At 36.6% G+C, this 16,233-nt stretch overlaps 1 protein-coding gene across 1 annotated transcript; it reads left to right on the top strand.

Moving 5' to 3' along the window:
• The first annotated feature begins 27 nt into the window (after positions 1 to 27).
• LOC125224685 (CTP synthase) lies at positions 28 to 15,451 on the top strand. The gene is made up of 10 exons (XM_048128116.1): positions 28 to 345; positions 436 to 606; positions 850 to 1,067; positions 4,440 to 4,604; positions 7,848 to 7,969; positions 8,456 to 8,710; positions 10,839 to 11,131; positions 11,900 to 12,128; positions 12,876 to 12,964; positions 13,303 to 15,451. The coding sequence occupies exons 1-10, from the start codon at positions 171 to 173 to the stop codon at positions 13,398 to 13,400; spliced, it is 1,815 nt and encodes a 604-aa protein (XP_047984073.1). The 5' UTR covers positions 28 to 170; the 3' UTR covers positions 13,401 to 15,451.
• The last annotated feature ends 782 nt before the right edge of the window (positions 15,452 to 16,233 follow it).

Raw genomic sequence — 16,233 nt, forward strand, 5'->3', positions numbered from 1 at the left:
TAGTGTTTGAAATATGCCACCACAAATGAAGTTTGTCTGCACGTGTGATTGGTGTGCTCGATTGATTTGACTGGTTTTTTTCTAGCATTATTGAATTTAATATAACGGAAGCACGTTTCAGTCGTAGATCAGTTTTCCACGTTATCAAATGATTTAGTGTGACTATCACAATGTCGGATATGAAATACATTTTAGTTACCGGGGGAGTGATAAGTGGTGTAGGAAAAGGTGTCATCGCAAGTTCTTTCGGTACTATTTTAAAAAGCTGCGGCATCGACGTGACTTCTATTAAGATTGACCCATATATTAACATCGACGCAGGCACTTTCTCTCCATACGAGCATGGTAAGTGGGTCCTTTAACCTAATGGGGCGTTGTAGGAAGCTTTCGATGTAAACTACGTTGCAGCGGATGCATTCTATTTTTGTTTTGTAGGTGAAGTTTACGTATTGGATGACGGCGGAGAGGTGGACCTTGATCTTGGCAACTACGAGCGCTTCTTGGACATCACCTTGCATAGGGACAATAACATAACGACAGGGAAGATCTATCAGCAGGTGATCGAGCGCGAACGCCGCGGCGACTACCTCGGCAAGACAGTTCAGGGTATGCTTAATATTCTGAGACTATATCTACTTAAATATGCTGAATGCCTCATTCAAATTACCAACACAGTGGGAACTACGGTCAAAAGCACTTATAAAATAAAATCTGATAAAGATCACATGTGTTAGTTATTATAGCAATGAATTGCTGTTAATGACCAAGATTCATATTGTATTCCTATAGGATAATATAAAAAAAAATCAGTATTGTTTTAAATTCCAACATTAAATATTGTTACTTTAGTGATCCCGCACATAACTGATGCTATACAAGAATGGGTGCAACGTGTGGCCCACATCCCAGTCACACCAGAGAACACACCTCCACGAGTCTGCATCGTGGAACTCGGTGGAACCATCGGAGACATAGAGGGCATGTCATTTGTAGAAGCGTTTAGGCAGTTCCAATTCCGAGTGAAGAAAGAAAACTTCTGCTGCGCTCATGTTTCCCTAGTACCAATGGTGAGTTTGAAAACCAAATTTTTATTGTTTATTGGAAAAAGAGACCTCAGTGTATATTTTAATAAGTTTATTCATAATGCAGGAAAGTTATCTGAAATCTCTTTTCTCAGACTAAACATTCTTGCATGTAATTAATGACAATCAATTAATATTGTGCTACTAGAAACATAATTGACTGCTGTGAAGTCTGTTTACTAATAATTACAATAAAACCTGAGTAATACTGTTGATGTTATCATAGAACTATGAGCTAATAGGCACTTAAGAGCTATCCATTTGTATCAAGTCATCAGTAACTCTTAGTAAGCTTTGTTCTTAATTTTTTTTTTGTATTGACACTTGTATGTAGAAGACAAACACATTATTCCATAGAACCTAACTAATGTTATATCTAAATCACAAAACTTGTAATTTAACAGAAAAGTATTTATGTATTTAACAAAAAAATTTATTGATTAATTGAAATCAAATAATTATAAATCTCCAATTAACTTTTGTATGGACATAATTAAAAGATAAACAAAAATAGTAATATATTTTTACCATACATATATTTAGTATGTTTCAGTCTCTTGGAAGTTTTATTACAAAAATTGTCAGATCATCATCAAGTATAAATAAAAGAGGTTTTTATAATTCACTAGTCAAGTATAAAAAGATTTTATAATTCCAAAGTAAATTTAACCCTAGAGTGACAGTTGCAAACAACAAAGCTTGATTTGTGAATGCAAGAAGTTAGTTTTGCAAAATAAAAACATTGTTTTAACTTCTGATTAGCAGAAACGTCTGCAATCGATGCCACTAGGATGAGTTCAAGTCTCACCCAAGGCAGACATTTTCCACTTTTAAATTTAAAAACATTCTTTCTCATCTAAAATATCAACTACATGTGATTAATATTTTAGCAGTGATTAGATTAGGGTGTGTCATTTCGGGTGAATGACCTCAAACATTGATCATAGTGTGGATACATTTATAACATTTCTGAACTCAACATTAACTTAAACATTTCATATGGAATCTCGAGGCTAAAAGCTACTTACATCCATACTAAGCTTACGCACCGAGATCCCGCGAAATGGCACCCCTGAATCCGATCACTGTTAATTAGTTAAAACACAACACAAGCTAATGGTCTATGTTTGACTTGTTATTTTCCCAGACACGGCCATTCGCTGCTTTTGGACAACAAGTAAAGTTTAATGTTGGCATTGGCATGCACTCTCACTTAGGGCCCACACAGTGTGTGAAGTCACATGCGAGTATCATTGCATTGCGGTATTGGATTGTTGTGCTCAATTGTATGTAACCTTAAGAGCCCATAATGTAATCAAGATGGCATGTGACTTCGCGCACCGTGTAAATGGGTCCTTAGCTGGATCTACACAGAGCAAGCACCAGAGCAAGGCAATGTCCTCACAAGATAAACGGACAATATAGACATTAGGGTGGGTCATTTTTACTTTTTTTTTATTTTCTTAGGGGGCACAGTCACAAAAAGGTGCCATTTTGCAATTAATTAGTGTACAATTTTTTTTTTAATTTTTATGTTTATTTTTTTGCCTCCGGATTTCAGTTGAAGTTTTTGTATTTTATATGGAGTAGGGTGTAAAAAAGGTTTAAATTTTTGAGGTTTTTTTCTTAATTTATTTTCTTTGAACCTTTAGCATGCTATTACGATGCCAATAATGGTATATATTAATAGCAAAATTTTAAATTAAAAGACAATACATACATATACTCCGCACACCACACAAAATGTACAAAAAAATATATGAAAACTTCAAAGTGGATCCAGAGGCAGAAGATTAATTCCAATTGCAAAATAATTTGAAATACTGTTTATTTGCATCAGTTTCCAAGTTTTTGTAACTGTGCCTAATGAAAATATAATACTTTTTTTTTCTCCATGCAGGAGTGACCCACCCTAATAGACATACCATGGTCGACGCAGCTCTCACGTTTTCCTCGACCGTCCGTCACTTTGTGGACCCGGCTATTGTCTGTTTGGCGAAGAAAATGATTTGCTACAATGCTTGCTCTGTGTACAGATGTAGTGCGAAAAGGGTTTCCTTCGGAAACGTTCGTATTTGTCATGCTCACAGACCAACCCCTATAGACATCCATTACAAGACGACTCGCGGTCGCCAGCCTTCCTAGTATTTGCACTGATATAAGCGCGGGCGCTCGCCGTGCCCGATCAGTATCGACCAAGTAACAGACCCGAAAGCAGCGCGTGTTTTTCGCACTAAAAAATTGGAAAAGGGTATTTTGATGCCTTAAAGATGTCCACCTGTAGTGTGAAATGGTGTGGAAAGGTAACAAGAAGCTCAAATTTAAAAACAGACGGCATTACATTCCACAAATAAGTCATATTTATAATTTATTCAGAGCCGGCATAGGTCAACTTACATTGGCCACTTACGCGTCAGTAGAGGGACAGTCATACTTCTGTCCCTTTTCATCTGGCGCGACTGCCGGCCGTCCTTGAAACGGCCAATCACAGCGCGCTTAACACATTCCCCGCCCGCTCCTCGCACCCCAAACACTGGTGACTCGTATCGCGAACAAAATATACAAGATTTCTACTCTATAGGAGGTTCTCAAGTGGTCATGTCTTCAGTCAGTGTCAGTACATCTTGTACTGACACTGACTGAAACAGCATGACACGTTTACGTTTCCGTAACAATACGAAGGCAAATATTTTCGCACTACATATTTACCTGGCTATTATGTATTATTGCATTTGCACAACATATATGTTAGATTAGATTATTTTAGAATTTATTGATTGGTGCCAAGTAGTTGTATAATAGTTTGGTGTAGAGTGTAGATTAGTTATTTAGTATTATTTATAGGTGTGATGTGTATTATTTGGCAATATACATATACTTATATTAATATGTATAGACACTGATTATTATTTTAAAGAAATATATCTTTAAATTGTATGCTTTTTGTAATTCAATAAATTCATTATATTTATATTGTTTTAAACTACTTGAATGTAGAACAAAATAATTGGATTTTTAATGGTACATTTCTAATTGTAATTATTGTTTAATTAATATCAGTTATCATTATGGATAGGGAAACTAAAAGTAATAAATCTATAAAGACCATAACCATTACCATTTTTATGTACATAAAGCCTTTGCTTATCATCTCATTCACTTCGAACATAATACCAATTCCATTTAATAACGAAAGAACAGAATATAATACTTACTTATATCTAGAAAACATCACCAAGTAGTAAAGGTTTAGATTAGGCTGATGCTGATACATAAAATCTTCGTTTTAAGCCACATGATATCTATCGGACAGCATAGATAATGAAATCCTATAAAAGTTATTTTCCATTTTCGTAGCCAAAATCAACAGGCGAGCCGAAGACCAAGCCAACACAATCATCGGTGCGCGAACTGCGCGGTTTGGGCCTTTCGCCTGACCTGATACTGTGTCGCTCTGAGAAACCCATAAACCACACTGTAAAAGAGAAGATATCTAACTTCTGTCATGTCGCTCCGGAACAGGTGAGAGATTTTCAAGTCAACTTTGTTAGTGTGTGAGCTGAACTGTGTGACTCCAAGAATCCTATCAACAAAAGTCTAGGAAATATCTTATATGTATTTACCATATGGCCCTTGAGCAGGTGAGTTACAAAGCTCAAGCAGTTTTCAGTGTGTGAACTGAGCCTTTGGCCTGTCGCCAGCCCTGATATTGTGTTGCTTTGAGAAACATATAAACCACACTGTGAAGGAGAAGATATCTAACTTCTGTCACATCGCTCCGGAACAGGTGGGAGCATAATTTCAATTGCAAAGTCAGCAACTTAAGACGCTACGGGAGCGAAAATGCTAAAATGGAAAGGAGTCTCCATTTCAATTTGGGAATTTCAGTTAAATATACTAGTGTTATTAACTATACCTTGTGCTTTTAGCTGTTGAAAAAAGTGTAAACAAACCGGAGCCGTCAAATTTGACAGTTCCAGGGGTAGTGAACCTTTTAAGGCCAGATCGAAGAACAAAATTGTAGGTCGCTACTTACTTGGTACTTTTTATTCATGGTGAGCCAATTTTAATGATTATAAACGCATAAATGGTAAGTAAGGTGAGAGTTGCGATTGCGATGCGATTCCTTGTATTTATAGGTATTTAAAAAATTGTTAACAAACCGTCAAATAGTTGTTTATCAGTAACGTTTGGTTCCTGTTAAAATATTCGTATTTAAAAAAAAGTAATTGAGCTCACTACTATAGTCCGTTCCATTCCAAAAACATATACCTACTTTTGCTTAATTTTACCAAATACATTTGTACAATTAGACAAGACGAGTGTAATTACAAGTTTATAATGGGTCGGCAAACGCACATTGCTAACGTGAAACCAGAAAACTGGAGAAGATGCGAAGAACATATCATCAAGGAAGAGAAGAAAATGAAAGAGTTAGACAACAAGATTGACGATTTGGCCGACAGAATAATAATAAATGTGACAGAATCATCTTCGTCTTCATCCTCATCGTCGTCATCGTCCTGACCAGAATAAAATAACGTATATATAAAGTATTGCGTTTTACTTAAAAATATACATATGTTTTCACCATTAAACACATAGAATAGAACGACATATTTTTTTTTATATTTTTTTATTATTTCATGCACAGATAATCTTAATTATATTTCTATTGCTTTTTTATATTTCTCTGTTTTTCATCAAAATTTAGTGTGGTACCTATAAATATTACTGAATCAACTAAACTACCATCTAGTATAAAAAAAATACAGAAATATAACAATCATCATCTCATACGGAGAAACGGAAGCTCGAAAACACAAATATCAAATTTGGAACAGATGATGATGATGATGATGATTGATAACAAGAATGTCAAAATGTCAGATAAAATTAAAAATCGCGTAAGTGTTACACCCAGATTAAAATGCAACCATGAGTTTTAAACCTCTGCCAAATTGGGTACTTTTTGGTTAAAGATTTCCTGAAGAAAATAATTATATTAATTAAATGTAATGACGATAAGCTTGTATTCATGAAGGTGTATTATGTTCCGTCAAATTAAACGAAATTACATGTTAGTAACATGAAATGGAAAATAGTAGTGAACTCAATTTATTTTTAAATAGAGAAAAAAAATCAGGAACCAAACGTTACCTAATAAACAACCCTCAAATTTGACGGCTCCGGTTTGTTTACACTTTTTTCAAGAGCCAAAAGTACAAGGTATAGATTTATCGAAAAAAAATGTCCATTAAGAACAACTCAGTTAAAAGATATTGCGAAAAAATCTTTAAGATCGAGGTTCTGCTCTCGACTGTTTCCTCCTTCAAAACTTATTTAAACGGAACGAAATTTGAGAATCTGAATAACAATGAAATAATCTGTGTCGGGCCGTTTAGATTTTTTGGATAATTTTTACCGATATTGAGTATCACACCTTTTTTTGAGCCATATTGAAAAAAGCCGTTTTTAGAAATTTTTGATTGGCTCTAGCGTCTTTTAAAATAAAAATAGCAAAAAAATCAAAACGGTCCGACACAGATAAAAATAATAATAATCTGTGTTGAAAAAATCATTGCTCTATCTTCAAAAACCAGGGAGGAAATAGTCGAGAGCGTTTGTATGGAGAATTGACCTGTATCGTATCGTCTTAAAGCCATTTCTTCTAATTTAATGTTTCAAATATAATTCTTATAACCGAAGTAGCTAAAAGGGTCGGCTCACACCGGAATGGCAGCGGCGAGCAGTGGGTGCCGAAGTAATTATAAACTTTATCTACATAAAAAAAAGACCGCACGACCTGTTTGAGTTAGTCAAGTGATACTGGTCTTTTTAAATTAAATATACAACAACAACAACAACATACAATCACGCCTGTATCCCATAAAGGGGTAGGCAGAACACATGAAACTACTAAAGCTTCAGTGCCACTCTTGGCAAATAAGGGGTCGAAAGATAACGAAACTGTGACATGTGTTAAATTAAATATGTACTTAGATAAAGTTTAAAATTGTTCGCCGCGTCGCTGCCGGCCGCTGCCATTCCGGGGTGAGCCAACCCTTAGACCCTGTCTCCGCCTAGTTGAAATTATCACCTACATTGGACGTTCGTAAATTAAAAACCGGCCAAGAGCGTGTCGGGCCACGCTCAGTGTAGGGTTCCGTAGTTTTCCGTATTTTTCTCAAAAACTACGGAACCTATCAAGTTCAAAACAATTTTCCTAGAAAGTCTTTATAAAGTTCTACTTTTGTGATTTTTTTCATATTTTTTAAACATATGGTTCAAAAGCTAGAGGGGGGGGGCGCACTTTTTTTTCCTTTAGGAGCGATTATTTCCGAAATTATTAATATTATCAAAAAACGATCTTAGTAAACCCTTATTCATTTTTAAATACCTATCCAACAATATATAACACGTTGGGGTTGGAATGAAAAAAAATATCAGCCCCCACTTTACATGTAGAGGGGGTACCCTAATAAAACATTTTTTTCCATTTTTTATTTTTGCACTTTATCGGCGTGATTAATATACATATTGGTACCAAATTTCAGCTTTCTAGCGCTAACGGTTACTGAGATTATCCGCGGACGGACGGACGGACGGACGGACAGACATGGCGAAACTATAAGGGTTCGTAGTTGACTACGGAACCCTAAAAACTAGACAGTTATTTGTACATTTATAAACGAAGAATACTATTAGCACCTAGACTGGACCCCGCCTAGTCAAGCTTTTCTTTAGTATTTGACATCTGTTTAGGTAATCTGCATCCACGACCTGACCTCAGTATACCACGTGCCTCTACTGATGGAGGCGCAAGGCGTCGTCACATACCTGAACGAGCGGCTGCAGCTCAACATCTCCATGCCTAGGCCAGGCAGGTAAGCTAGTCTGTGGCCATGAGTAATGCCATTTATAATTTTTTCTTCTCCCAAACCACACCTCGGACACTGGCGATCAAATATATGAAAGAGGCGCGTTCCTAGCACACAGACTAAGTTCGTGTAGGTGAACGCGTACTATGCTTGTATGAGTGACATATGACAGGTCGACTGTTCGCGTTTTTGTGTGAGGGCGGCACTTTCAGCGGGGAGGGCCTCCACAGAATCCTTCCACGCCTTTCTATCTAGCTCAGTCCATATTCCCTCAGCTCGTAAAAAACGCTCGAAAATTTAATATACAGTATGCAAAGTACTCAGAGTAGTGTTCTATTTTTTATTATTATTTGTCTCTATCTCTATTTGTTCATTCCATATTCATACGCCCGCAGATCATTAACCTACAATTTTATCATTATAACCTTACCTAGTTTCTATAACAGTTATCGCGTTACCTAGATTCTAAATTACCTACTTTTATCATTCCAGATTCATGCAAAAGTGGCGCAACCTAGCCAAACGTGTAGACAACTTACGCAAAGAAGTCAACATTGCCCTAGTAGGCAAATACACTAAACTAGAAGATAGCTACGCAAGTGTGACCAAGGCTTTACAGCACGCCTGTATCGCTGCTAGTAGTAAACTAAACCTGACTTATATAGAAGCTGTGTCTTTGGAGCGGCAGACGAAAATTGACGATCCGGTTAGCTATCATAAGGCATGGCAGGATCTTTGCAAAAGCGAGTGAGTATGCTTATGTTACCTAGATTGTTTATGTAATGAAAATAATAAGTACCTAGTAGGAATCAAAGAAATAAAGGCAATAACGCAATCAATGCATAGTATATACATATGTGCAAGAGCTCAAGTCAGCATCATTATATTACGTAAGCAGGCTGATGTAATTTATGCTGATTTCAGCAAAGCATTCGACAAAGTTTGCCATAAAATATTGCTAAAAAAATTGTCAGCATATGGGTTCGGTGCTTTGCTGAAATGGCTGGAATCTTACCTGGTGGACAGGCAATTTCAGGTGGTAGTGAATGGATTCCAATCCTCGTCTTATAGCATAACGTCAGGAGTCCCGCAAGGATCGCACCTAGGCCCTGTCCTTTTCAATATATTTATAAATGACCTCCCAAATAGCATTATTCATTCGAATGTTTTCATGTACGCCGATGACTTGAAGTTTGTTCGTACTATCGACTCCGATATTGATGTAAAATTGTTGCAAGCTGACTTGTGTAGGGTCGTCGAATGGTGTCATAATAACAAAATGTTTTTAAACGCGAACAAGTGCATGCATATAAAATTCTTTAGAAAACATAACGCGATAGATTCTAAGTATGACATCAACGACACACCTATTCAGGAGGTGAGCACAATACGTGACCTAGGTGTACTTTTCGATCAAAAGCTCACATTTTTACCTCACATAGAAAATATTATTAAGAAATCATCAAAAATGTTAGGATTTGTCATAAGAAATGGAAAAAATTTCAAATCAGGAACAACAAAAATATTATTATACAACAGCTATGTGAGAAGTGTCATGGAATACTGCAGTGTAGTGTGGCGTCCGCACTATGCAACCCATTCTTTAAGGATAGAGCGTGTACAAAAGCGGTTCGTACGTCACATATCATTTTCTGCTGGTATTTTAAAAAAAAGCCCTCATATAAAAGTAGATTACAACATTTTCGGATGGACTCCTTAGAATTACGTTTTAGAATCTCGGATGCCATTTTCTTGTACAAATTGTTGAGGTCAAAAATAGATTGTTTAGAGTTATTACAACTATTGTCTTTCCGCGCTCCGGCTCGAATTCCACGCAACCCCATTACTCCTCTATGTCCACCTCTCAGACGAACTGTTTATGGCAGCAGCTCGCCTGTACCGCGGTTCTGTAAGCTTCTTAATGCGTGTAGTGATCACACTGACATACATTTTGACTCGCTAAGTAAATTTAAACAGCAAGTACATAGTTATCTATCCACATCTAGTGTACTGAATCATCTGTAGAAGAATCAGTTACCTTAATTATATATTTAATAAGTTATTGTTTGCGGGACCTTTTCTAGTATTTCTTTGTATGAAACGCATGCTGTGTTTACCTGTAAGTAATTGTTGCACTTAGTCTGTAAACCATTTGCTTGTATAAATTCCAATTTTTTCATAGGCCAGTGTAAACAGTTGTTGGTGAACCAAATAAATAAAATAAAAAATAAAATAAAAAATTATCATTGTAGGAGGAGCGCTATCTTCTATTTTTGTTTAGTGGATATGAAAACTCCCCTTAGAAATCTAAAAGATATGGGGTGGCTTGCCAATTGCTAAGACTCCCAGGTTAAATAAATGAAAAAAAATCTAAAGGAAAATTTTCAATGAGATAAAGAGTACTCTAAGAACAAATTAAATTACTTTCATAGAAAATATTTTAACTTGTTATTTTTTAAGTAGTAACACTACCATTATGTTCTAAACATTAAATAAATGTCATATACCACCAGAGGCGCCACCAGAGGTGTCAGAGGGCGCCACGAGCCTTCGGAAAATGTCATATACTTAGAAATTTCGACCCTTGCAAAACCGTGGACCGAAAGTGGTTCTGGCATTCGCCCGGTAAGCGGAGTACGTTGGTTCGATTCCAGCTCGGAGCACTGGAGGCTTTGGTCACTTTTTCTTTGTATATGACATTTATTTAATGTTTACATAAAGAGTACTTGACCACTGTTAAAATAAGAGTACAATGAAAGATTGGCTTTTACTACTAGTGCCATCTAGTGAGCTCTCTGAGAAGGCTCTGAAAGCTTTGTAGGACTAATGTTTGAATCCTATTAGTTACTAAATTACTATTGAAATATTTTTACAGTGGCGTCATAGTCCCTGGTGGATTCGGCCAAAGAGGCATGGAAGGCAAGATCGAGGCCTGCCAATGGTGCCGCGAAACACAAAAGCCCTTCCTAGGCATATGTCTCGGGCTCCAAGCGTCCGTCATAGAATTCGCCAGAAACGTTCTCGGTTTGAAGGGGGCTAATAGTACAGAAGTCAATCCGCAGTGCGAGGATAAATTGGTGATAGATATGCCGGAGCATCATCCGGGGAATATGGGGGGTACCATGAGGTTGGGGAAGAGGAAGACTTATTTGGAACCTAGTTTAATAAGTAAGTTTACACATATTTATGAACTCGACTGTACCTATATTTTTCGAGCGTATGTCCACTCAGCCGCAAAATTTAATGTTGTATGTCATAAGGCATACCATAGATGCATAGGGCCTCCACAAGATCCTTCCACGCCTTTCTATCTTGAGCCACCGCCTTGGCCTCGTTCCAGCTCAGTCCATATTCCCTCAGCTCGTAAAAAACGCTCGAAAATTTAATATACAGTATGCAAAGCACTTACAAATAGTGCGATAGGGACGGCCTGCTATTTTATCGTCTATCGCGCGACCATGCTTCCCGTGCTGATATTGTGGTGTGTACGGATCAGTAGCTTTCTATAAAAATAATACTAAATGCTATGCGGGTCTGTAGACTCTTAGCTTTGACGACCAGGGACCCGTTTCTCGAAAGGTACAAGCCTTGTATTACAAGTGCGCGAACTGTCAAATCGTATGGGTTTCCATGGAAACACACTTGTAATACAAGGCTTGTACCTTTCGAGAAACGGGCCCCTGCACTCAAAAAATATGTTTTAGGGTCCCCCCACATTTAGCGTCTAGCGAGCGTCGCGTCGGGCTAACTGTATGGGCAAAGCCTGACGCTGCGTCGACGCGGCGTCTTTTTCCATACAGTTGGCCCGACGCGACGCTCGTGAGACGCTAGATGTGGGGGGACCCTTACCTGTAATTACAATTGTTTTACATGTATCATAGACGAAAAACCTGAGGTTGACACATTTTTTCTAGCAACCACACTTTTTGTTTCCAGCTCAATTATACAAACGTGATGTCATCGAAGAGCGTCACCGGCATCGATACGAAGTCAACCCCGAATACATAGAACGTCTAGAAGCAGGTGGACTCAGATTCGTTGGCAAGGACGAGTCGAAAACGCGTATGGAAGTGGCGATGGTTGAGAGCCATCCATACTACGTGTCAGTGCAGTTCCATCCGGAATACTTGTCACGTCCGTTGTCTCCCAGCCCGCCTTTTCTTGGGTAAGTTTATATACTTAAGGTACGACGTCAACCCAGAATACATAGAACGTCTAGAAGCAGGTGGACAGATTCATTGGCTAGGACGAGTCGAAAACCCGTATGGAAGTGGCTATAGTTGAGAACCACCCCTACTACGTGTCAGTGATGTTCCAACTTGTCGAGTCCATTGTCTCCTAGTCCGCCTTTCCTTGGGTAAGTTCGTATACTTAAGGTACGACGTCAACCCAGAATACATAGAACGTCTCGAAGCAGGTGGACAGATTCATTGGCTAGGACGAGTCGAAAACCCGTATGGAAGTGGCTATGGTTGAGAACCACCCCTACTACGTGTCAGTGCAGTTCCAACTTGTCACGTCCATTGTCTCCTAGCCCACCTTTGGGTAAGTTCATATACATAAGGTACCAAGTGAACTCCGCAGCAGGGTTAGCGCATGATTGGCGCGAGAGTATGTCGCCGCGAGATAGACTACCCGTCCTTATGTAATTAATACAATAAGAAGAAGAAGACCCGCCATTCTCTCGCAGCAATCATGTGCTAGGCCTACTGAATACAATGAACTCTAGGCATGCAGATTTAGAAGTGTGTGGCTTTAGCAGGAACTTGTATACCATTCACTAGAAAAGACCTTTGATCTGCTTAGTTCTTCAATGAGAAACCCAATGAACTAAATTTGATCCTCCTCATTTATATTTTAAATTTGCAAATTACATTTTACTCTTACTTAATGGAATAATTTTCTTTTCTAGGCTAATACTTGCGTCGCTTGGCAAACTCAAGAACTACATGTCAAAGGGCTGCCGCCTGAGTCCCAGAAACCTATCTGACGTCAGTTCTGGTAAGTGTTGTAAGTAAAACTGTAGAAACTGTTGTTGTGGCAAGTAAAACTAGAAATTTGGGTGTGAGTAGTCTAATCTAACTAGTATTATACAAATTAATAATAGGTTATCTAATGTCAATTGAGTCTAGTTAACCAATTCGACTGACTAAAAGTCAGAATCTTATCATAGGTATATCATACTAACCTACCTACTTATTCCCATGCAAATATGTTTAGATGTTTATTTATGTAAGTCAAGTTTAGTTGCCCATAATTATATTATATATTGAAATAGTTATATTTTTTTCAGTCCTGACCTGTATTTTTTTCTTATAAACTATTTTCTATGTTTACAGACGAAGAAGATGACATATCCCTCTCATCTCTCAGTCTTACCGAAGAAAAAACAACTATTGAAAACGGAAAACCGAAAGTTAATGGAGTAGCTAAATAAGATAAGTTAATTATTTTTAAGTAGTCCTTTTTGTTTCACAAATAAACAATCACTTTTTAAATGTTAATTATTCATGGACTTAGTTTAAGCTTAACTTTGGAGCAGTTACTTTTATGTTAACTTTTCTAGTCGATATTATACAGCATAATATGGATTTTTAGTTTATAATTATAACACACTACATAAACTGAAACAAGCTCCTGCAATGTATCTTTTTTTAATGTTTTATTCTGAAGTGAAATATTTTTCGTATCTATTATGTTGTATAGTATTTGACATTCGCCAAAATTAAACTATAAATAAACTTAATATTGTCTTCGGTTACCGCGATAGTTACTCATGAAATAAAACTGTGGAAACGGATTATATCGCGTATAATGAATTTACAATTAATCCCGACGTTTCGAACACTTTACAGCATCCGTGGTCAACAGGTGACTGAGGAAACATTACAATGTGCAAAAGCTACCCACATACAAGAAATATTAATGAACCATGACCATAAATAATGTAGATTTTTAAGGCAGGTTGACACACTGTTAATAAAGCTAGAACACTATTAAAAATTTACAATAACATACTATGTTAAAAAAATTACAATTACTATGTTAAAAACCAATTTTGTAATTAATTAATCTACACAAAGATTGATTGATTCATTGAGATTGAAATATTAATTTGATTCATTATACGCGATATAATCCGTTTTCATGGTTTTATTTTAAAAATAAACTTATTGAAATAATATGTTGTGCATATGATTATGACTTCCATTCATCAAGCATTTATAACGTAAATGTGTTTAATTTTGGTCGCGCCACTCAGATATCTCAATTACTTTATTTTCTATTATTCATGAATACGTGTAGCACGTAAGCCATAATTTAAGCTTAAGGATATTTTTTTAATAACCTAATTTTTATATTGACTAAATCCTTTAAATACGCTAGCTGAATTGAGCTGAAGTTAGTTAAAAGAAAATAATAGCTAAAAAGCATCCAGATGCCGTGAAACGCGAAACTTATAAAACTAGTACCAAAAAACTGTGTTATGTTGTTGCTCAATTCACATCTGTGTTTAAAAACAATATTATTACCATGATTACTACTACAATGAGGATTGAGGAGGCACACTGACATTTTGTCCTGCCAATTTCCACTTTGAATCCTAGAATTCCTAGGCCGCTGTAGAACCTTTCCATAATTAACGTCAAAATTAATTCTAAGGTAAAGAATCCATGGTGTCAATGAGACAGGGTTCTAGAGTTGGTTGACCATACTTATTCCATTAGGTCCCTAAAAACCACTGCAACAATTTAAAAATTGATTGACTATTAGTTTTGTCTAAGTTGTGATTGTTATTTGTGATTATAATGTTAAAATTATAAATATTTGTGATTACATGGCTGTTGTAATGCGCAATTGAAGATGGATATAAATATATTTCTAAAAATATATAGTTTTTAGCACTGTTTGGAATGTTCTAGGGACAGATACATATTTTGTATATGGTTTTTAAAGAAGGTTGCTATTTATAATAAACCTTTAACTAAATGATGTAAATTCTTTATTATTGATTGTGCTTGATGTTAATTAAAATGTTGAAATTGTGAATGTAATAAATGTTAGTGGTTAAATGTGAAAACCAGCGGAAATAATGATACACTAGTATTATACAGCTCTGAAAAGAAACTAAGGTCAGTGAGTACTTATCGAGTTTAGCTTCAAATGTATGTACTTCCAATTAACACAAAATAATTCGTGACGTTTTCATTTTGTCCATTGTCATTAAGATTGATTTAATATTCAAGCTATTATGGAAATATCGTCTTATTGGCAAGTGATTCCTTCAATTTTTGTTGAAAATGGCTTGTTGACCTTAGCCTCAAAAAAAATTTACCTAATATTTGGCCCCAGTTCTTTTACTTAGTAAGCACACACATAATGATCACAAACCCTTCCTCAACAAATGGATATACGAGCATTCCATGCGTGTTTACTATTCAAATACTTGTAATTAATGTTTCATGTGAATAAATAATATGTTGCTGTGCAAAATATGTTGTATTATTTTTAATGAACCTTACATGAGATTCAGTGTAATAGTTGGGTCGTTACTTCATGTTTCTCTATTTCTAAGGGAATGATAAACTGAAATAAATAAATATTGAGGAACACCCACAGATCAACCTAGCCCCAAACTAAGCAAAGCTTGTTCGTACTATGGGTGCTAGGTGCTAAGATGACGATATAAATTAGGTATACATACTTATATATCATAAACACATTCTTATATGTGTATGTTTACATAGAAAACATCCATGAATCAGGAACATATATCTGTGTTCATCACACAAATAATACCCATACCGGAATTCGAACCCAGGACCACGGCTTAGCAGGCAGTGCCACTACGGACTACGCCAGACCGGTCGTCTAAAAATATAAGTCGTCGGTAAATGTTAGAACAGATCTCACCACGGACGGAACTACGGAGTACAGCGTGTGTTTGCCAAGCTAGAAGAATATTAGCGTGGCGTGATAAATTAATATATACCTAAAACGTAGTGATTCAATGCTCTTTGTATACCTCTTCATTTTGAAACGTTTGGAAGCAAGAGTTCAGTAAGGCCCCCCACAGACTGGAGACAAAACTGTTTTGTCTCCGTCGTATTTGTATGAAAAGTTGCGTCGCCTCGTGTGCGCACCTTCATACTAGCCCATAGACCGAGCGACGGAGACAAAACAGTTTTGTCGCCCGTGTGCGCGGAGTCTAAGCAAGCATAAGTTGCCCGATACCTTTTTACATTTTTTATTGGCTGTAACCACATTGC

Source organism: Leguminivora glycinivorella, chromosome 3, assembly GCF_023078275.1.
Source record: "Leguminivora glycinivorella isolate SPB_JAAS2020 chromosome 3, LegGlyc_1.1, whole genome shotgun sequence".
Lineage (NCBI taxonomy): Eukaryota > Metazoa > Arthropoda > Insecta > Lepidoptera > Tortricidae > Leguminivora > Leguminivora glycinivorella.

Bases quoted from the DNA above. Each gene is read 5' to 3' on its own strand.
- LOC125224685 (XM_048128116.1), top strand. From the start codon at position 171: ATGTCGGATATGAAATACATTTTAGTTACCGGGGGAGTGATAAGTGGT. The intron at 8,711-10,838 runs GTGAGTATGCTT...ATATTTTTACAG, and splicing joins CAGGATCTTTGCAAAAGCGA to TGGCGTCATAGTCCCTGGTG. The intron at 11,132-11,899 runs GTAAGTTTACAC...TTTTGTTTCCAG, and splicing joins TTTGGAACCTAGTTTAATAA to CTCAATTATACAAACGTGAT.